This window comes from Podarcis pityusensis (genome assembly GCF_964106645.2).
Source record: "Podarcis pityusensis genome assembly, chromosome: 12".
NCBI classification, from domain to species: Eukaryota; Metazoa; Chordata; class Lepidosauria; order Squamata; family Lacertidae; genus Podarcis; species Podarcis pityusensis.
In genome coordinates, this window is record NC_138037.1 from 20,429,092 (window position 1) to 20,452,303 (window position 23,212).

Below are 23,212 nucleotides of genomic sequence, written 5' to 3' on the forward strand. Positions count from 1 at the left end.
GAGTACCTACCAGTCTGCAGGAAGCAAATTGGATGTTTCAAAGGAGGCTGTTTGCTACATGGCTTGATTTGCATGCAAATGAAAGAAGATACTTGCCACCCGTGGTTCAACAAGATGGTCAGGCCTATTTGGCTGTGTTGTGTATCCCTTGTTACTTCCAGGGGAGGTCAGTGGAAAGATTTGGCATGCAAATCCTTTCCTAACAGTGACAAGGAAGGTCGCAAAGGGGACTCCAACTGCAAGCAGACACACGTCTTTCTCCAGCAGCTGACAAATAAACATTAGTTCCTCTTATTGGCTTGATATAAAAAAGCTCATAGAACAGCACTGCTTTCTTGAGGTTGGATTCCAGCCATATAATTTTTGGACTATTTACCACAAAATGTGCATTTCATTACAATGAGGAGATATGGATGTTGTCACATTCGGACTCCACACACTTGCATTCTTACACTCAATAGCCATTAAAAAAATATATTTATAAATGTTGATAAAAACTGGCAGTCACATATGCCATAGGGATACCCAAACAAATAAACTTTAACGTAGTTATCAAAGTTCAGGATTTTGGAGGATCTGTGATCTTGGTCAGAAAAAGATCAAGGCTGGATTTGAAACTATAATAAAGAGTTAATTTATTTGCCTAGATTATAGAAACTAATCAAACAAGAAAATATTGACCTCTATTTTAAAAGGAAATTTTATTCATTTGGATATATAGATCATTTGATAGATGGATAATGGCAATTATCCATCTATCGGGGGGAACCAGTGAATCTCAGTCATATTCACCTGCCTGGTGTCAATTCTTCTTTGCAGGTGGACACGCAAACTGATGCAATTTCCACTGCTATTTCCCATTTGACAGACTTGTCCAACATCCCTAAAATTGTCCCTACGATGTGTTCTCGTGCAGCAGCAAAGGGCACTCACAGAGAGCTGCTGCATCGAGGTTGTGTGAATGGAGGCGAGGTCTGGCTCTAAGGAATTCCAGTTGCACCCTGTGGCTGATCCTTGGTGCTCTGACAGGATGGGACTGATCCGTAAGTGGGACAGAACACCTTGGATTTCCCTTGAACATTATTAATGCACAACTATTTCTTTTAAAAAGGTAAAGGACCCCTGACAGTTAAGTCCAGTTCATCTTGCTATACAGGCCAAGGGAGCCGGTGTTTGTCCACAGACAGTTTTTCCAGGTCATGTGGCTAGCATGACTAATCCGCTTCTGGCGAACCAGAGCAGTGCACGGAAACACTGTTTACCTTCCCGCCGGAGCGGTATCTATTTATCTACTTGCACTGTTGTGCTTTCGAACTGCTAGGTTGGCAGGAGCAGCGACCGAGCAACGGGAGCTCACCCCGTCACGGGAATTCGAACCACTGAACTTCTGATCAGCAAGCCCAAGAGGCTCAGTGGTTTAGACCACAGCGCCACCCGCGTCTTTTACATCAACGTATTTATTGAAAACTCTTACATTTCAGCCCCCTTTTTCCATTCCACTCCTCTTCTTTCCTACCCAAGAAAATTGTATCTCTAGTAAAACCCATGACCCCCACTTTGGTTAGCCAAAACCACTATGCACTCCACCTTGTCGCTTTATGCCTGTGTCAGCCTTGTGTAAACAGTACTTGGGGCTGCATGAACTTTGGAGCATCTGCATTTTTCAGATATGGCCTCAGCCATTCATCAATAAATGACATTAAACTGTAGTTTCTTGACACTTCCAAGCCTCTCCCTCAAAATACCATGTAATAGGTCTTGGGGGGGAACAACTTTGGATTACTGTACTTAAGTCAGACAATGCAACTCTGTTTCATAAAACATGTGACGATTTGAAGTAATAGGATTTGGATCCAGTATTCCCTTTAAAGCAGTGAAAATCAGCTGATATTTAAGGCATGTATATTGTAGAAGTGTAAATTAAGTTTCACTGCATCCTGTGACAAGATTATAGATCTTGGTTCGAATATTATTTTGTCTCTCCTATTGTTTATGCTCTGGTTGTTTTATTCTGCTCCTGGTGTTTACTCTTGGTTTTATTGTTACTTTATTGTAAGTTGCTTGCTGCAGAGGCTCTTTTTAAAACTGAAAAAATGCAGCAGATGATAGATAGATAGATGAAAGATAGATAGATAGATAGATAGATAGATAGATAGATAGATAGATAGATAGATGATAGATAGATAGATGATATATAGATAGATGAGCACTGTTCAGTGTTAAGGTAATCTTCGGCTGCCTGTTTAGGCTTCTGTATGTGGAACAAAGGGCCATCTTCACCTTCACCTTAGGCAGCAAAATGTCTTGGGTCAGCCCTGGCTGTGGGGTCTCTTCATTCCCCCCTCCCACCCTGCAGGGTTCCTCTCTCCTTTACACTAAAACCCATGCTCAGACGTATTCACTGTACAGACCAGAATCAGCAACAGGAGTGAACGGCACCCAGTGACCCAGTGGAGTCCACTCAGTTCCACACCTCCACCCACCCAGCCCCACCCAGGCAGCCAAAATCAAGAGTTGGCAACCCTCTATTGCAGGCATAGGCAAAGTCTGCCCTCCAGATGTTGTGGGACTACAACTCCCATCATCCCTAGCTAACAGGACCAGTGGTCAGGGATGATGGGGATTGTAGTCTCAAAACGTCTAGAGGGCCAAGTTTGCCTATGCCTGCTCTATTGGGCTACACCAGCCGAGCCACTTATTCAGCCCTTAGCATCCTGGCCTGTTTGCCTTACAGCCTTTTCCTTAAAAATGGCAACTACGGTACTTCTCCGATGTCATAAGCCGAACTGCTAAAAGCTGGAAAAACAATGTAATGCTTAGTTGCTCCTGAAAAGCTGGGGCTGTCCTCTCCTGGGATCTGCATCTTCATTTCAAGACTGGAAAATTGTTCTCTCTCCCCCCCCCCTTCTTTGTGTGTTTAAGTGTGGCCCTCTTTCTCTTTGCTTCTTTTATTTGCTGTTTGTTTTACTTCAGGCTTTCCCCACAGGGATTATGAGAGATGGAAACAAAGTCTAGGAGTAAGACAAAAGAAAAGACTGTGTTTGTTTATTTGGAGGGAGCCAGGATTCATATTGTTGGAGACATCAGACTCCCCCAGAGAGATAACCTTAATCTGCTGACTCCTTCCCTTCTCCCGCTTGTTTGCGGGGCAGCAGAGGGGGGGCGTTCGATATATTTTTTAATGCGAATCTCATAAAATGGTTGATTCAGCCTTCCCTGTTCCTAATGAAATCCTATAGCCAAAAGCGAGAAGAGCCCTACTGCTTATAATATACGAACAGGCGTCCTGACAAAAAAAAGAGAGAATTCACTGATGCCTCAAGGGGAACTATTTCAAAAATTCAATAATGTGAGAATTCTGCTTACCTCAGACACATCCATTCTCTTGGGCTGGCTTTCATTACTAAGGCCTCTTTGTGACAACAGCTCTTTTGTTCTCCGGGAGTTAATCTTCTTATACCGCCCTTGAAGTCCGAGGGCCAAATTCTGCCTTCATTTAAATACCACAAAACATATTTGGACATGGCGAATTATATCACTCTGTCAGCACTTTAAATTTCCCAAACATTTTAACTTTATTCCATTGTCGTATTCCAAATAGTACACACTGTATTTGGTCCACATTTATTTATCGTATCTATATATCCCATGAGATATAGGACTGATGCCTAGTCTAGTCCAGCATCCTGTTCTCACCATAGCCAACTTGCGGGTAGGACCTCAGCGTTCCTCTAAGGAGTAGGAGACATGGGGTTACCCAATTTTCCCCATACAACAATTCTGTGGGGTAGCTCTGTGTGTGAAAGAGGGGGTGGTCATGTGTCACCCAGTGAGCCTCATAGCTGGGAAGAGATTAAAAGCAGGTCACCCTGTTCCAAGAACAGAAACAAGAAGGAAAATTGGTATGAATCTTGCTTCTGCATACAAAACCAGTGGACTCCTGCTTTCTAGACCATCTTCTTCACTTTTAGCTATTTGGCCATATACTGCATAGGTGTGACTTGAATTTTTCCTATGTGGCTTGTTTCGCTTGCTTATCTGCTCTGCATGCACTTTGAGCTCTGACTTCCTGGTTGTGCAGGTGAAATGTGTTTCATATTTAGGGGTCTTACGTGTCTGTGGGATAGGTCTGTTAGGCAGTCGTGGATCTGTAACCACACGCGATAGAAAGAGACTTGACGAAGAGCTAGGGTTACAAGCCAATTCTCCACAGGTAGCCATGCACCACTCTTTTGGAGAAATAGCCCAGAAGCCTGATAACTTCTGTTTATTGAAGACCTTTGAGGATGGGAAGTGGAACAAGTGGCTTGGTTAGAGGAAAAACAAGATGATACATAATGAGTGAAACAAAAGAAGACAAAGGCTGAGGCTCAAGGATCCGTGAATCTGTCCTTGGGTAAATGGTAACTCCACAGAGCTGAAGCCTCATTTGCAGAATGCACTTCACCACATTCGTAGCACACTTTTGCCCTCAGAGCATCCTGGGCCCTGAAGTTTGTTAAGAGTTGTTGCTAATGGTTAATTCTATGAGGGGTAAACTACAGGGGCTTCCGGTCTCGTCTGCCTTAATGGAGGCAGCCCCCACGACAGCAGCAGATCATTGGTGAAAGAAAGCAAGGATGACAAAGGGTAAATCATCCTTGCAAATTCCCCCCAGGGATGGGGGGAATGGGCTTCACTCACAGTTTGTCTCAGTACCTGGTTCTTGCTCTGGCATGGAATGAGGGAGGCGCAGAATGCAAAAGCACTTTGCCTGACAAAAACCCTCCAATGCCACCATTAAGAAGAAGATGTTCTCCGTTGAATTGGATCTTTAATTGGCTTTAAAGTACCAGCATGTGATAGGAAAGGGTTGCAGCAACATCCTGTGGAATATACCAGATACATGGATCAAAGGTTTTAATTGAGATAAGATTTTATTCGGTGTGAGAGTCGGTTGGGGAGAGGGAAGCCCACAGTTTGTTTATTCTAAGCTTCTTTTAAATATTCATGAATCAGCAACCCTCTCCGAAATATAAGATTAAAAGATATTTACAAGTGAGGAAGGCACATTGGAGTAATATTGATATTAACAAGCAAAAATGGAAACTGTGTGATCTGAAAGGAGAAGGAGGGGAAGCTTAAGTATGACTATGTTGAAATACAAGGAAAAAGAGACTGAGATTTGTGTGTGCTACTGACAGAATGTAATCTAATATAAAGTTTAATTGGGCCATAAATCTCTTGCTGGAAGGAAAAGAACTTGGGGGCTGTGATAAGAATGTTGCAGAGATTCTGGGAGTTGGAAAGGAGTATTAAATCTTCAGTATGTTCGAAAACTGCTCACCTTTTCCTAGGCTAAGGGGGAAATGGCGAAGATCTGTGACTTGTTTTACTAGTGAGGCAGAATGGTTTCTAACAGACAGTCGCTTGTTCCGAGACATCAAAGGAAGGGATGGAGAGGTAAGACCTCTGAGAAACTTTGAGATTTAGTTCTGCCCCAAGCCACGATGGGAGAAAACAGCTGATAAGTGAAAAAGACAATGCCATACATGACAGAAGGAATCTCCATGGACATAACAGTTTTCACACACAGGGCAGAATAAAGATAATAGTTTGAGTTCCTCACCTGAAGCTTTATAAATTTACATATTGTAACATCACGAATGGAAATCATTAATTATGTAGCTGTTAACTAAGGGATTATCATCAGTGCTTCTTTTCCTTTAAAAATATGTTTGAGGGTACTCTCATTTTCCTACTCAAATTAAAATACTGCCCCTCAATGAGGCCAAACTTAGATTCACAAAATGTTTAGGGGTATGTGTCCCCCTGCATCTCCCCAGAAAAAAGCACTGATTATCATTATAACTGAAATGTAACTGACATTAAGATTACAGAATGCAGGGATCTAAGATCGGAAATGCAGCCAAACCACCATGTCGGGAGCCACTTTAACTAAAATGTATTAATTGGAAGTTGATTGGCATTTTGATAATTGAATAATTTGAGAATTCTTTGTAATTGTTATAATTTGGCTATTATTGGGGGTATATTGGAAAACCAATATAATTTTTTTTTTTGTTAAAGTGCCCAGAAACATTGGGGGGGGGGGAGAGGAAGAAGAGGAGGAGGAGGAGGAGGAGGAGGAAGAAGAAGAAGAAGAAGAAGAAGAAGAAGAAGAAGAAGAAGAAGAAGAAGAATTTTTATTTATTAATATGCCACTTATCTGACTGGGTTGCAAAGAATACTGCTTTGAACATGCTTTGAAAGTATGCCCAGCCTAAGATTTGAAGTTTTGTGGAATTTAACATTTGTTTAACCAGTAAAAGAATCCTTCTGCTTGAACATTTGTTTATATTTCACTATTTATATGCTCACTCTTATTAAGCACAGTATAGTATGCTTAATAACAGTATAGTACGCAGGTGGCGCTGTGGTCTAAACCACAGAGCCTAGGGCTTGCCGATCAGAAGGTCGGCAGTTTGAATCCCCGCAATGGGATGAGCTCCCGTTGCTCGGTCCCTGCTCCTGCCAACTTAACAGTTCGAAAGCACATCAAAGTGCAAGTAGATAAATAGGTACCGCTCTGGCAGGAAGGTAAACGGCATTTCCATTCACTGCTCTGGTTCGCCAGAAGCAGCTTAGTCATGCTGACCACATGACCCAGAAGCTGTCTGCAGACAAACGCCGGCTCCCTCAGCCAGTAAAGCGAGATGAGCGCCGCAACCCCAGAGTCGTCCGCGACTGGACCTAATGGTCAGGGGGCCCTTTACCTTTACCTAGTATGCTTAAGAGGAGGAGTATTCATGAATACTTTAGGGACAACACTAAGCTATAGGTAGCCAAGCTATAGGTACCTGTGCAGCTGGGAACTGTACCATTCTGAGACAGAGCATATATTTAAAACACATGGCTTCCCTCCCCCCATTCTCAAATCCTACCGACAGCACCACCACATTCCATGCTATAACCCTCACAGAGCTACAATTCCCTAGCGCCTTTAAAAAACTACAGTTCCCAGGATTCTTTCGGGGAAGTAATGTGCATGAGATGTATGTTGTGGATGTGACCAGTCACTCACCAGCCACAAAACAAAGAGAGCAAAAAGGGAGGAGGGACACAAGCAGTCTGGAGGCCGCAAGCAAAAATTTTGGATCATGCCACACAAGGCCTAATCCAGACTGTTGTCCAGGCAAATGATCTAGGTCTGGTATGGAAGAGTTTATAGCCAGGCTGGTTAATGGTCAACAGGGCTAGATTTAGGTTTGATGAGGCCCTAAGATAATGAAGGTAATGGGGCCCTTTATATGCCCAGCTGTCCTTTGTCAACAACAAATTGTCGCTGTTTTTTGTAATTTATGGACCTAATAGGTATCTAAAGTCATTTGCACACAACAAAATATGTATTATATCAAAGTAATTGTCAAACTTCTATTTTGGAAATGTACATTTCCCCCCCCCCCTTTAAATAAGCTATAGCTTGTTTAGTTTATACATAAATCCAGTCAGTGAGGAAGGCAGAGTCATGTTTCTAATATTTCCTTTCAAGCAACCATCAAACCTGTGGATATTAGGAAGAGACTTTTTGGGTTTAGGCTCAAGATCCTAGCACCCCATGAACTCAATCTGGAAAATTACCCTTCATTTATGTCTAGTATTTTGTTTTTCTTATTATCAAAAAGTCTGTTTTGCTCATGCCACTCCCTAGAATTCATTGATCCTGAATGTGCTATATATATAAATAAGAAAAGGTGTTATCTTGGCTCCCAGAGCATTCATTTGAAATCCCAGTTACGTTATTCAGTAAGGTGGCAGCTGAAATGTTTAGCTAAACCATGTTAAATCTGTTTGGCCATTTGCATACTTTCAATATATTATTTAGTCCTTGTCAGTATTCATGTAAGAGCCAGTCTGTGAATGGATGACAGACAGTATCTACTGTATGGCGAACCTGCAGCCCCTCCAAATATTGCTGAACTCAAAGCCAGTGGTCAGGGATGGCAAGAGCCGCAGTCCAGCAACATCAGGATGGCTAAGGTTACCCACCCCCAATACAGTCTGTCTCTTACACACATACCTGATGGAAAGCAAATGAATATTCATGTCCAGTGGCATACATATGCATTTTCCCTAAAATGTATATAAGGCTTGGTTGTGAAAAACAAGCTCTCAAAGTGTGAGGGTGCACACACACACACTTGGGAGTTGCTATGGAGAAAGTTTTTAGAGGAGGATACAAATACAGTGGTACCTCGGGTTAAGTACTTAATTCATTCCAGAGGTCCGTTTTTAACCTGAAACTGTTCTTAACCTGAAGCACCACTTTAGCTAATGGGGCCTCCTGCTGCTGCCGCGCCGCCGCCGGAGCACGATTTCTGTTCTCATCCTGAAGCAAAGTTCTTAACCTGAAGCACTATTTCTGGGTTAGCGGAGTCTGTAACCTGAAGCATATGTAACCTGAAGCGTATGTAACCCGAGGTACCACTGTAAGGGGAAAAACACATTTGGTAGTGTAATTAGGATATATTCATCTTTCTAATAAAATTGCTGCTTGGGTTCTGCTTTGGAGACCAATAGGTCTGCTTTTAGAAGCCTCCAAAAGGAGGCTAGTATGCAAGGAAAAATCAAGGGGGGGGGTTGGGGGGGGGAGAAGAGCTTCCTTGCTCTTTGCCCTAAAGCAAGGGAAAGCAAAGACTTTCTGCTGCTGACTGAGCCTCATGAGTTGGATTCTGATCTTCGTTACATGCGAATTAATCTGGACTGAATTTATTGGCTTTGACAGCTGTAAACAGTGGAAGAAGTAAGATAGCTAGCAAGCCCCAGATTTGCCACCCAGATAAGCCTGCCCAGTGCCTGAGCTACCAGAGGAGGCTGGTTACTTTCAAGCTCCCTGCTCAGCCTGTAATCACCCAATATTGAAACCAGATTTACGGGCTCTTTTGAGGAGGGCTCTTTCCAAAGCAGACACATTTGGTATTTCGGAAGGTCAACCCCCCTGTGGTGTAAGGGCTTTTTAAAAGAATCAGTTAAGCAGGAGTCAAGAGGAGAGGCTGGAATCAGTAGGACACAAGAAAAGCTGGAGAGAAGGGAGGGCCTTGGAGATCAGAAACAAGGAAGGGCCTTAAATGAGAGACATGCAGCCCATTCTTCTCTGATAATTTTGAAGCCAGTCCCAGTGTTCTCAATAGAGCTTACTCTGAAGTAAACATGTTGAGAAGTGTAAGCCAAGACATTTCAGGTACTGGTCTTTATTTCCCCCCAATCTGGTTGATCTCCTCTACTTATGGATATGAAAAATCATGCGTTGTCTGTGGTTTATACCACATCAACAGCAATAAACTGTGGGGTTATCACAACTTCTGAATGCTCGCAAAACATAGTTGGGGTGGGCAGGCGCCCACTGAACACCAAACATTAGTGCTGCTTTAAAAGACCCATTGACTGCAGCGGGACAAGCACACTTGTCTGGATCGTGCCCATTCAGCTACTTCCCACATTAGCAAATGGGAGCAGATAAAAACAGCTCTCGTTTACCCAAAATTCTTGCTTGCCAGGCCTACCATCCAGTACAGTGGTACCTCGGGTTACATACACCTCGGGTTACATACGCTTCAGGTTACAGACTCCGCTAACCCAAAAATAGTACCTCGGGTTAAGAACTTTGCTTCAGGATGAGAACAGAAATCGTGCTCCAGTGGCACGGCGGCAGCGGGAGGCCCCATTAGCTAAAGTGGTGCTTCAGGTTAAGAACAGTTTCAGATTAAGAACAGACCTCTGGAAAAAATTAAGTACTTAACCCGAGGTACCACTGTAAAACTCCTCTACAGAGCTGGCCGTATTTTCGGTAGAGGGAAACTTCGCTTCCCCAGGCCATTGTACATTTCTCCATTTAGACATTTCAGAAGGTATAAGATTGTTTTGGTGTTCTTCCATTGCAGCCTCAACCCATCCCATATTTAGTATTCCACCGATACCAATGTTGAAACAGCACTGGCAGCAGAGACTAAGACAGCAGTCTTATGCATGCTTACCTGGGACTATGTCCCAGTGAAGTCAGCAGGAATTAGTACCAAGACAGGCAAGCAGGAGACATGTAGAATACATATAGTCAGATAAAGACAGAAAACTGGTGAGAGCATGTACCACTTTTGGCAATACGTTGGAAAGACAGTCCACCTTTTATAACACTCCTCATTTGGTGCGGAGGGGAAGAGAATCCCCACTGAAACAAAACTATCAGGAAAGCTAAGCTGAACACTTTCCCCTGACCTCCTAGCTTTCTGCATACAGGGCTAGGTTATAATTAATGGCCAGCAAGTCAAACCCCGCACCTGCAGATAATAGTTGCCCTAGCAAAACATAATCAAGGCAGGTAAACCATTTTGGTCATGTTTGAGAAAGAATTTGAAGGAGCATCCACAGATATTTCACAATGATGTTAGTGCATTGTTATATCATATTTGGGGAAGGCATGAAGGACTGCTGCCCACCTGTCTGCTGAATAAATCTTTCATGCATTGTCATTTATTTGTATCTCACCTTTCCTGCAAGGAGCTCAAGGTGACATATAGGTGTTTGTTTTTTCCCCTGCTCCCTATTTTAACCTGTGGAAGTGTGTCAGGCCAAAGGGTCACCCATGGAGCTTCATTACCAAACGGGGATTTGAAGCTAGGTCAACTTCAACCTTCTCCAACCACTGTACAACCCAGCCCTTCCTGCTAACAGATTCCAGAATATGCCTGGAATATTTTAGACTCCAAGAAGACACAAGTTGTCTGACTATTCTGTTCCATGCTGCCTAGGGGAAGATTAGAATCTGCATGATACAGAGGCTGTAGCTGGACCACAAGTATCAGAAACTGCTAGGATACTATTTGCCTTTAGAGCAAAAGGGCATGAAATACGTTTTTCTCCTGTCTGGAAAGTTGAAGCATTGAAAAGGCTAGCAAGGGGAGGCAGCAGATTCAAGTTATGTGACTTTACCTGGATGAACACCAGAGTTCACTTACGTGAACCTGATTAAACACTAAAGGAAACTCTACGGTTAACACTTTATGCAGTGCTTCTACTAGAAGGGTAGTGCTTCTTACACAAAACCACAAAATAGGTTTCAGACAAATATATATATATAATTATATATATTTTAAAAATCTTTACATCAGAACTTGCATACAATTTAATAGTATAACTCAAAATTTCCACCTCCCTACAGCTCAGACAACCCTGGTAACAGTGTGTACAACTTCTCGGTTTTTTGCTTTCATAACTTTAAAGCAAACAATACATTTGAATGTATTTACTCTGTGCAAATAAGGTAACTTTTGGGATCCTTCAGAAGACATATATCCAAGGTTCAATCTGCAGAGGTCCTTTGTTTTCTTAAAAAACACGATTAATGACTGTAGGCTTTCCCTGTATAAAGTGCTCCTGTCCAGCAGAACCCAAAGGCCTTGGAAAAGTTTTCCTAGCAATTTTAAAGAACAAAATTTTAAAATATAGTTATATATATATATATATATATAAAAAGACCAAAAGGCGACGTGATCACACAAATTCCAGCTTTCCATGCCCGCCATACATTCCCCAGTGGACTAGCGAGAGTATTTTGTCACTGCCCAAGTCCGGCTGCCTCATCTTCTCGCAGGTCATGCAGCAGTTCTCGTGCCCCGTGACTGGCACCATGCACTCCAAGTCTAGCTTGGCAACCTGTCCCTTTTTGGAATGATGCCCATGGAAGCTGTAGTGCAATCGGGACAGCATCTGCTGCCGCTGGTCTTGCAGTCTTTTGTTCTCGCTCCTGAGCATGCGCAGAGCTAGCATGATGAGGAGCACCAGGATCAGGCCGCCAGCGATGGGGACGGCGATGACAGCTGCCCGGAACCACAGTTCTTTGGAGGAGGTCAGCTCCTGAACCTTCGTGATGAGGTTTCTGCTGCCCTCGTGCTGGTATCTGCTCCCTTGTCCTGCAAGAGAGGAGAGAGGGATGGTGTTCAGAAAGGTCCCTTCTGCTCCACATGAAGCCTGTGTTTCAACCGCAAAAAGTGGAAGCTTCCCCAAGCCCCTTTCTTTTTAAGACTACCCTCTCAGGGGATGGAAGGGGGGAAAGGTCTGCTCATTTCAAAGAGGGATGCTCCCTACATTTTCCTCCCTAACCTGATCACGACCCAAAGCTTGCCAATTCTAGAGAAACTCGGCTATTTGCTTAGGCTACACTGAATCCAGAGAACTCTATTGCTCTCCAGACATTGTTGAACTCCCTCCTCCCATCAGCCCCAGGTCAAGGGCCAGGGTGGTGGGGGTTGTAATCCAGCGACATCCAGAGGGTCACGGGTACCCCAGCCCAGGGTTATGAAGTAATGTGACATCACCAGTGTTAACCCTTGTTACAAATTACCACTGTATTTGGAACCAGTGTGCGCCAGACAGGAGGGCATTTCCATGGCCTTAGGTCAGGGGTAAGCAACCTAAGGCCCGGGGGCTGGATTCTAACTCTGGCCCGTGGACAGTCCGGGAATCAGCGTGTTTTTACATGAGTAGAATGTGTGCTTTTATTTAAAATGCATCTCTGGGTTATTTGTGGGACATAGGAATTGGTTCATTATGTTTTTTTCAAAATATAGTCTGTCCCACCACCTGGTCTGAGGGACGGTGGACCAGCCCACGACTGAAAAAGGTTGCTGACCCCTGCCTTAGATGTTCACATACTACCAAAGAAAAACTAAGGTAAATATGGTGCTATATATGGACACTAGGAACCCAGCTTTCAATTCAGCAGCTCTACGCTTCTGTACGTATTACATGTTTAGGTACACAAAAAATGTAATGAAATATTGCAATGCATTTATCCAGCATAGGGACAAGCACCAAGGAGATAGGACCAGACTGAAACTATTTGCTCAGTGTTTGCAGAGGCAAATCCCGGTTTGTTCCAAAGCACATGGAAATTTCAGCTCTGCAATTTACAAGGTGAGCCATGGGGCAAGTTGCTATCTCTTCATTTCACACGATTGCAAAGATAAGAGTTGTGAGGTGCTTTAGCAAGCCACACAAAAAAGGACTATGATGTACTAGTGACTATCATTACGGAAGCAAATACAAAACAATTGCTGCACCCCATGTACAAAAAGCAGCTAGATGGTCCCCACCCCCTGCAAAGTATTGATTTTGGACTTTTGACTAAGCTTTACTGTAGGAATGGGGAAGTCGTGTCCTCCCCTAACAGTGGACTACAACTCCCATCATCTCGGACCAATGGTCGTGCTGGGTGGGGTCGATGGGATTTGTAATCCAACATCCCAAGGACCACAAGCCTTCCATGCAAGGAAACATCAACTTCAATGTTATGAATACACCAGGCACATCAATTCAATTAAATGGATACACCCAGTGATGGAGAGATTTATTTTTATTTTACTTCCATGACCTGCAGGGCATAAGTGAAATTGCAACACCGAAGTTTGTTGAGTCAGATGAATTATTTGCATACTTTTAAATAACTAACTTCACCCGGCTGTGGGAAAAGTCGTTGGGACTTTATTCTCTTTGACTTGATGATTTCACCTTCGTGTATGCAAAGTAACAAAGCAGCAGATTTAAATTAAAAGCTGTGTGCATGTTTTCATTAAAGCTTAACAGGCTTCCATAAAGTTCATTCGCACATTCTAATAGTTTTATTTTCCCCTGACTAAATTGGGCACAATTAGGTTTCTTAGAGTAGTGTCCCTCCCTGAACAAGTTTTCCCAGGCAAGATGCCAGGCCTGCTTGAAAAGGAGCAAACTTTGTGTCTCATGCTAATGCAGATACAAAGATATTTGGCAGAGATCTGTCTAGCCACATGCCTCCCACTCCAGCGTGCCTAGTTGTATTAAAAGACCAAAATCATTAGCAGACAAAACAAGGTCTTGCCTGTTGCAAGCAAACTTATGTATCAGACAAGAGCACGACTTACCCGAAGGCTCCCCTCTGGAAGGAGAGAGAACATCGTACAGCCCTCTGTAGTTGCACATATCTTCGTGACAACACTCCAACATAGGAATGGCAGTTCCAGAGTGGTTTTGGGTCTGTTTAGCTTGACAGATGTTCGATGTGCTTGCAAGTGAGTCCAAGCAGCCATGAGTAAGTGGGGAATGGCTGTTCTGAGGGTCCAGCAGTCTAGAGAAGCAAGCGTTGAGCTCAGATTTGCACATATAGCCTGTTGCAACACAGTGTGCAGCATCACAGTAGCATCTAATTTCACCTGCAACAAAAGTAAAGTGGCAAGCTTGTTAGTCTGCAGCAAATCAGTAAGGATTTCGACACCCCTGTATCTTCAATACTGGCATTAAGATGGGTGGGTAACAAACAAAATAAGTTTCTCTTTTGAAAGCAGGCTTGGAGACGGAGCCCTCCAGAAGTTTGTTGGACTACACCTCCCATCATCCACGATAAGTGCAATGCCCATACTGGCTGTGGCTGATGGGTGTTGTAGTCCAAAAGCATCTTGAGGGCACGACGATGACTATCCCTGCTATAGATCAAGGATTCCAACACAGATCTCTATAGAACTGGTCAACAGAGCTGCACATAGCCATGGGAAAAGGCAATCAATTAATACTCCTACTGTACAGGCAAGCATCTCCAGGAGAGATATATAAGCAAACAGGACATGGCCAATCATGGTACAAAAACAATTTTCCTGGCAATTTTGCCACACCACCAAGACATGGAAGCGCTTCCAGATTTTCTGCAGATCATCCAGAGATCTACCTTTCGTCCATCCCTGGCTCTTGCTCTGCACAGTGTACAAGATCCCCATAGCAGGCATGACAAATCGGAGTCCCTGTGGGGAGGATGGTGTTGCATAGAATCCATCCGAAATTGCCACCTCATGGGAGGAGCTGCCACGTGTAGGTGGGCTTTAACTTACTTAGCCAAAGAACTGGGGAGAGGGGCATAACCTCTTATGCAAAACTGAAGACAGCATCCGTGTGCCCCTCAAGTAGGCACAAAGTTGTAAGAGTTTCCATCAAAAACTGCAAGCTGGGTGGTTCTGCCCCACCTGCAGAACCACCAGCAATTCAGCTACAGTGGAACAAGTCACCACTCTAGCAGCTGAAGCAGTAGACGAATGGGGATTAGGGTGCTTATTCCATACGAAGCAAAGTTCCATAGGCAAAAATCTGTAAACTGGTCACTTATCACATACCAGCTCATCTCCAGGACTTTGGGCAGCAATGACTCCCCCATTTAGCATCTTTGCAAATCTGCAGGTACTTGTCCTTTACATTACCTTTGATACTAGTTATTATAAACCAAGGCTGAAAACCCTGTGGCCATTCAGATGTTGCTGGAATACACCTTCCATTTATGCCCAGCCGTTGGGCTATGCTGACTTAGGCTTATGTGGAAACTGAACCTACTGCAACTGGTTCTCCATCTCTGCTCTAAAACGAAACCTACATTGCATACGTCAGCATATAGTAAAGTCAAAAGCACACTTCAAATATTTACGCCTGGCAGAATTAATCAAAGTGGTTGGAATTGTTTACTGCCTTTTGGCACGGTGCCAATATTTAAGAGCTTTAGCCAACACCTTATGAAATTATGTACTAAAATCATGCATGCATTTTTACTTAAGTTAATTCTTAACACAAGGATTTCTTTGTTGGGTCCATCTAACCCAGCATTTCATTTCCAAAAGTAGCCCCTGGGAAACTCACGAAACAGGACATAATGACAATAGTCACACATCCCATGTGTGCCAAGCATCTGGCTTCTCACAGCATCATCTTCTCATGCAAAATATCTTTTTAGTCTTTATTATAAAACAGGAAATCTTTAGTTTACAATCAGAGTGTCTTGCTCACCAAAATCAACCTCTTTCAACTTATATGAAAGCTCATAAATGGGGGAGGTGGCAAGACTGAACCCTCCTTCCACCACCTCCCTTCCCCCCACTCCCCACTCCATCATGTGGTCAAAAAGGGTAAACATTTGGACTGGAAATCCTCTACTGTTTGTATGGAACAAAAAACGCACAGGAAACCACAAAAATTTCAGAAGGAAGTGCTTTAAAAAACATATTCGTTTTACATTCTTCAGAAATGCATTCATTTTACTATACAGAGAAACTGTACTGTCTTCTCGACGTTTCAGCTCAAATCTGTTCCATCAGTTCAGAGAATGGAAGGAAGGAAGGTGGGAGGCAAGCTGGATCTGTCTCTCAGCTTCAGAAACTACTGGAGGAAGTGTATTAACAACCACAGTGATGAATAGCACTTATTTTAGAAAAAAAGGGGGGATTCAGCCACAAGAGAACTGCCACTTATTCCTTTAAAAAAAAAGTGAAGCCCTTAAAATCATAACTTCCTTCTGCCAAATTAAGAGTTATATTTCATTTTTAGCACCCAGGTCGTATTGCACTATATATACTATGTCCCAGGTTATGCTTAAGATATGAATTACAAACACATTTACACATACATACAGTTCTGCGGGGCTCGCCTTCCAGACTATCTTAAGTTCAGCCTTCCCTAGAATGCCATTACATTTTAATAAACTGCTTAATCAAAGCCAAATGACACAGTGCCCGTATGTAAACAAGCTTGCCCCTCATTTGTGTAAATGTGTGAAGCAAGATCTGAAGCCCAAGCCTGCCAAAGAATACATGCAGTTCAAAAGCTTGCTTAAACATTCAGAGAACTAGTTTGACAGAAAGCATTTCCCTTATTCAGTTGCTTGAAAGTCTTTCATCACAGAGATGAAATAAGTGTTTGCATTTTTGGGAGTCCCTTGAGGTTCTCCACCAAAACAGGTAACCAGAGCAAGATTCAAAAAATAATATGGGATGTGTTACAGGCGACATTCACGTTCCGGATATCCTTCTTCAAGCAGTTGGGCCCAGAAGTCCAATGTTCTTAGATTTACAGAAGGCACTTCTCTTTCCTTAAGGATTTCTGTTCCGCCGCCACCAATCATGTAACTTCCTAAGTCCCCTTTTCGAAAGCAAATGTCATTTAAGCAACTATTGTCCAGCAAGTCAAGTCCGACGGCTGAGCAGCTTTCACTGAAACAAGTTGTGGATAAACACAAAACACTCTTTTTGGGGGTGGGGAAGGAGGAAATCTATAAGCTAGTCCTTTCTCACTCCAGTCTTAAGAGAGCATCACAAGAGAGAAAATGTGTGTTTCAATCGTTCGTACAATCCTCTTTTCCTGACCAAGCACAGTCTCATAAACAAAACATGACGGACTAGTCATCGGGTTATTACAACTCCATTTTAATTAGACACATTCCACCACCTCCCCCTCAGCAGAAGAGAATGGCATTTTTGTGTTATCGTATTTTTGAAGGGGGGGAACAAACCTTTTATTTCTGTCAATTCATAAAGTTTCTTCCTGAGCTATGGAAAAGGCCAGGGAGGGTATTTGGTATTTTCAAACAGTGAACAATGCCCTTTCTGTTCCCCTCCTCTTTCTTGTTACTGTATGTAGCTATTAAAGAAAAATGTCTGCTTTTAGTCAAGGTGGCTACAGGAGAGACTGCAGGCTTCTCCGAAAGCTTTTGAAGTCGACAGCAGCCAGAAGTCTGTGATCCCCTAATTATATCATTATCAGGCGCATAGTTTCAGTATCTGCAACTGCACATTACTCTCAGTCACTCCCTTCTCTGCCCCTCTTTGATGGGGCCAGAAGACTTCCCTCTGCTTGCTGCAAGGGCTGTTATTTGGGGTTAATTACACCCTTCTTTCCAAAATAAATAAATACTGTAGCACATCAGCACTGCGCTAGCTTATCCTTTAACCTCCTCTCTGTGAAACGTGGCAATTATAGGGAGACATCAACTCTCCCATTCCCTCCTCTCCTTCCCCCCAGTTAAGTTTTTATTCTTTTAAGTGGCGAGGAGGGAAGAAGAGTGTGGATTGTGTGAGCTCACACACACACACACACACACACACACACGAAGTTTCAAACATTTGCAGCAAGATGCTTAACAGTTCACATCTCATATTAGTGGGGTCACCTCTCACAATCAGGGGTGCACAGCCCAATCCTGCACATGTTTACTCAGAAGTAAACCTCATCTGTAAATTAAAGGATTCAAGTGCTGGTTCACAGGATCACACAGCCTGAACACAATTTTGGTTGTTGCCGCTTTGCAGGAGCAAACTTCTTTCAAGTCCCTTACTTGCATGGGCTGGATTTCTCCTCTAGCCACGAGGGATAAGGGAGGGCATACAGTCGGGTCTTTTTCCAATTTTACCTTATCAACAGGTAAAGCCGCAAACAGGTAAAGCTTGCCTTGGGCCAGCGCTGCTTTCTGGAGCTGGGAGAGGGAGAGGGAGTGGGTGGGTGTGGGCTGGAGACGTTCAGAAGTTCATTAAAGACATGCTAACAAAAACATTTTGACAACCGCTTGCCCCTAAGGTCTGACTTCCCTCAATGAAGCGGGGCAAGGCTCTGGCGGGGGGCGGGGAAAGGGGAAGGAAACCCAAGCAACGCCACTTCCAAGAACTGGCGAGCTTGTTCTGGCCTGCGAAGCTCAGCCCAGGAGGAAACATGACACGCTCACAAAGCCTTGGCAGAGCGCTTCAAAGGCCCCGCCGGGCCGGGCGCACGGAGCTCGCTAGCCGCAGGAGGGGAGAGCAGCGGGAGCAGGAGCAGGAGCAGGAGAAGCCCCGGCCGGGCAATTGCCCCGGGGAAATGGCTACCGGGCTTGCCTCGCTGGCTGGGAGCTGCTGCTGCTGCTGCTGCGGCCGCCGCCCCACCAAGCCACCTCCGACGGGCGGCAACCCCACCAAAAGAAAGCTAAGCCCGCTCTTGCTTCTAGCACCCCCAGGTTTCGCTCCCCAGCCTGGGGAAAGGAAATAAAAGCCGGGGCTTGAGACCGCACCAGGCTGCTCCCCCAAATGCAACCCCCTGGAATGGCTGCTGCGCGCACACAGCCCTTCTTGACGGTCACTGCCAACGCGCACCCGCCACCGACGGCGTCCCTCCAGAGCGCGTCGCAAGGGGAGCTAGCGGGAGGGAGGCAGCTGGGCGAGCCTCTGCAACCCCGACGGGGCGGCGGCTGCTGCAGAGACCCTGGGCGCCTTTGGCGAGGGAATTGGAAGAGGCCCGCAGCCGGGTTTACGCGCGAGGCTGGGCGCAGTCGGGCTTCACCCCCGGCCACCCAGGGCGGGAGTTGCTACGGATCAGCCCCAGCTTGGAACGCGCCTCCTTGCAAGTTTTAAATCCCGCTCTGTTTCGCTTCGAAGGCGAGGCCGAGCCTCTCCTGGATGCCGCCGCCGCCAGCCCAGAGGACGACAGCAGCGCCCCCTTCCGCAGGTCGCGCGCTCCTGCATCCCCCGCCCAGCCAAGGCCCGTCTCTCTTCGGGAGAAAGCCTCCGGGTGCTCCCGAGTACCCGCCCCGTCTCCTCCAGCAGCCCTCCCCCTGACCCTACAGGAAGCCTCGCAGCAGCTCTTCAAAGGCTTCCCCCAGGGCGACAATCCTCACGTTAAGCCTTTGTACGGTTGTCAACACGCACCAGCACTCGCCAGCCCACCACGCTGCTCTGCAAAACAACCCCAGGCCCGCGCCTCCCTCTTCGAGGAGTTTTCTTCATCCCGGGGACTAGGATAGGTTACACACACGCGCGCTTCGAAACAGTATTTCATCGTATTTTGTTTTGATCCCCCCGCTCTTTTTAGGGCAAAAAAAATCTGAAAGCTGCCGAAGGATCGAAATGCATTAAATAAGGCATCTCAAAAGGAAGGGAGCTTTCGTGAACCGGGCTGGATTTAGAGAGGGGAGCTGCTTGCGCCAAAAAGAGCCCATAATCCGGTCCTGCGCATGTTGACTCGGAAGCGAGCCCCACTGAGTTCGGGTGCAATACTAGTCGTCCTTTTCTACTGAACACAAATGGGGCTTGCCTCTGAATAACCATGCATAGGACAGCACGTACACTGCAATATGTTAAGTGGTGCTAGTTTTACGTTATCCTATTTCCTCTTCTTTGGGAATAAATACCATCAGGTCCGTGCGCCTTGCACAGGACCGGGCTGCACGTTCCCGTGGGGCTGCCCCCCTGTCAAAATAGCGGCGTCCCGTTAGCACCACCAACGCCGAGTCCACCGCTTGCCTTGTTTGTTTGTTTTTCTGTGCTCAGTGCGCGGCTTTTGCCTTCTCTTTCCTTCTGCCTACCGACCGACCGACACGCTCTCCGGCAAGCCCCCCGCGAACTTAAAAAGCCTCCATCCCAGGATCGGGAAGGAGCCCCTCTCGGGAGCCGGACTCACCTTTCGTTAGCAGGATGGCCATGGCGCACAGCTCCAGTTGCAGCCACACGAAGATGAAGCTGGAGTGGCGATCCATTTAACCCTCCCCGCACGGGCCTCGCCGCCGCCGCCGCCGCCCGAGTCTCCGCGCTCCCTCCAGGGCTCTCGTCCCCTTGAAACGCTGCAAGGCAATGCCCCGGCCGGGCACAGCGCATGGACCCCGCCGCGGGCTGCCCTGCGCGACCCGCTCTCGGCCTCGACCGGCTCCTGGCGCCGTAAGCCTCTCTCACGCGCGCCCCGAGCCCTGCTGCAGCCGCATCCGAAGCTTCGCTCCGGCCGGCGGTCGCTCCAGGGCGCTCTCACCTCGGCGCGCAGGACCAGCCACTAGCCCGGCTCCGCTCTCTGGGCGCCCCGCGCTCGCTCTGTAAATAATGCTCCCGCCCCGCCGCCTGACCCGCCTCGGCCCGCCCCCGGCCCGCCCCTCGCTCCCCTCCAGCACGGCTCCCATAGGCGGCGGCGCCGCGTCACTCAAAGCAGCGGGAAGGGGCAGAAGGTAGGATGCGTCCTGCAGCGCCAGCAGCTCCGCTTCACTTTCTCCCCGGCTTGAGCGGCGGTGTAATTAGTAGCGCAAACATGGGGGGCAAATGTAATTAAGCCAAATGAACTTCTGGGGATCCGGGAGGGGCGGGCTCTGAAGGGTGGTTACCCCCCTTTTTTAAAAAAGGCATTCCTCTTCCAAACTTGGAGGAATGAAATAAACTCTTAGCACCCACTTGCAGCACAGCAATCCGATCCCGGGTCCAAATCGCGCGCACGGTGTAGCCGGGACAGGAAAGGGGGACCGGCCCCAAATCTGAAGAGCCTAGAAGCCGGACATGTTTGCAGTGTGTGTATGTACAAAAGCAGACTGGGGCAAGCAAGCTCTCTCTAGGAACCTGCCGACAGGGCTGCAAAGAGGCGATCGCGGGAGGCAGCTTAAGAAGCGCATCAATCCCTTTTCCCGGCGGGGAGACAGCAGCGTTTTCCCCTTTCTCCTCTGCGCACTTCCAGCCGCCGCCGCCGCCCCTCCTCCTCCCGTCCCGATGATCAATAAAGCCTAGTCAGACGGACGGTTTGACCAGGAGCCTGACTGCTCGGTTGGGATATAGATGTACCAGGAGAAGACATTTAGTGAAAATTAGCAAACGCGAAAGCGCCAGGCGCCAGCGAGACGACACAGACAGAGACTGACACTCAATTATCCCCCCAAACAATCCCAGGCAAACACACAGGCTCGGCCTGATCAATATCAGCCCCAAAGCGATCTCCTTACTGAGATGCTAATTCATTTATTAGGGCACTCTCTCACCGACCGAGCAGGCAGGATTACTCTCAGCCTTTCTTTCTTTCTGTCCTTTCTTTCCACGGTTTGTTTCATGACGACTTTGGATTTACTGGGAAGCGATATGGGGGGGGGGGGGGGGGACGTAGCTGGGCCATGTCCCTGATTGTACAGCAGGTCTTATGTCTCACTATCAAGGTGCAGGTTCCCCACCATATCACATATTTAGGGCCTGTAACACTTTGCGCTGCTTTCCTACCCCTGGGTACAAAATCATGTGGGACACAAAGCCTGATTGCAAAGTAAATCCTTCTCTGTGGTCAACGAGACACGATCCAGGTAAATATGCAAAGATCACAGGCTTGAAGGGCAAAGTTTCATTAAATTCAGAGGGTCTCACTTCATAGTTAGGCTCAGGCTGCTGAAATCACAATTTATTTTACTACGTTACAGTTCTGTACCAGCTTCCCGCCAAAGAGCTCAAAGCAGCGCGCACAATCCCACCTTCCATAATAATGCAAAAATATTATCCTCACAACAACCCTGTGAAGTAGATTCGGCTGAGAAATAGTGACTGGGCCAAAATCACCAAGTGAGCATCATAGATAAGAGGGGATTTTAAGCTTGGATCTCCCCAGGCCTAGGCCAACACTCTAAGCACTACACTGGCTCCCATATGCCACAACACCTAGTCTATGGGTAGGCAACCTGGGGACCACCAGAGGTTATTGAACTCCAGCTCCCATCAGCCCCCGCCAACATACCCAGTAGTCGGGGTGCTGTGAGTTGTAGTCCAATAACATCCAGAGGACTCCATGATCTAGGCTAGGTACACATTAGCAGCTTAGAATACAGGGGTCACCCTTGCGTTTCAAGTCACATTTTTACTTGTTCTACACACCATTACCTGGTCACCTGGTTTGTTTCCCTGCACATTCCCTGTTTGTTTTCCCCAGCCTGCAAACCCACCCCCAAACTCGTCTTCAAGGAAGCTGTCATCTGTACATGCACAATAGTTGTCTTCAGTGTTACACACCCCAGCTTGACCATGGCTGACGTCTTCAAACTGGATGGAAGCTGGTTTGAGAGGAAACACTTCAGTCAGCTGTGTTTCCCAAGAAACTACAGGATACAGACAGATTGTGGCTAACAGCATGTGCATGTCTTCAAACTCCAGTGGTGGGAGTGCACTGGAGCCGGCTTAAACCTAGTCTTAACCCGCTCCTCTGAAACACAAAGCATCCTTGATAGGAAAGACGCAGCTTTTTTCAAAATCGCCAGCTGTGATTCCCAGGTAAATTGTCTCTACACTAACCAGTCAGAGCCTTTTCTGTTGTGGCACCTGCCTTGTGGAACCTCATTGCTGCTGTGAAAATGGCTGTTTGAAAAGGCATTTTATTCTTCCAATTTATCTTTGATTAGTTCTGATGGCTGTGTGCTTTTTGGGGGGGGGAGGGGGAGGGAATTATTTGTAGTCCTATTCTGATCTTGTGCCTCGGGTTGGACTGAGAACTGTTCTTTTAATATTGTTGTGATGTTTGGATTTCTTAGTGACCCTGAGTTTCTTTAGAAATAACAAAACATACATTTTCTTAAACAAACAAATAGCGGGGGGGGGGGATGCTGCATCAGAGGACGGGGGCCACATGTCCTCTTTCCATCACACCCAGAAGT

General features: G+C 46.1%; 1 protein-coding gene across 2 annotated transcripts; it reads right to left on the reverse strand.

The window, feature by feature from the left end:
* Positions 1-11,100: 11,100 nt before the first annotated feature.
* BAMBI (BMP and activin membrane bound inhibitor) lies at positions 11,101-20,600 on the reverse strand. 2 transcript variants are annotated; one of them, XM_080975315.1, is made up of 3 exons: positions 20,239-20,600; positions 13,932-14,219; positions 11,101-11,945 (listed from the first exon to the last, which is right to left on the reverse strand). In XM_080975315.1, the coding sequence occupies exons 1-3, from the start codon at positions 20,312-20,314 to the stop codon at positions 11,527-11,529; spliced, it is 783 nt and encodes a 260-aa protein (XP_080831441.1). In that variant the 5' UTR covers positions 20,315-20,600; the 3' UTR covers positions 11,101-11,526. The 2 variants fall into 2 exon arrangements, with proteins under 2 accessions (XP_080831441.1, XP_080831442.1); XM_080975316.1 differs by lacking the exon at positions 20,239-20,600 and adding an exon at positions 18,149-18,648.
* Positions 20,601-23,212: the final 2,612 nt, after the last annotated feature.

Coding starts and splice junctions, on each gene's coding strand:
- BAMBI (XM_080975315.1), bottom strand. CDS start 20,314: ATGGATCGCCACTCCAGCTTCATCTTCGTGTGGCTGCAACTGGAGCTG. Junction 14,220..20,238: donor GGCCATCCTGCTAACGAAAG/GTGAGTCCGGCT, acceptor CTTTTGTTGCAG/GTGAAATTAGATGCTACTGT. Junction 11,946..13,931: donor TTCCAGAGGGGAGCCTTCGG/GTAAGTCGTGCT, acceptor CCTCTCTTGCAG/GACAAGGGAGCAGATACCAG.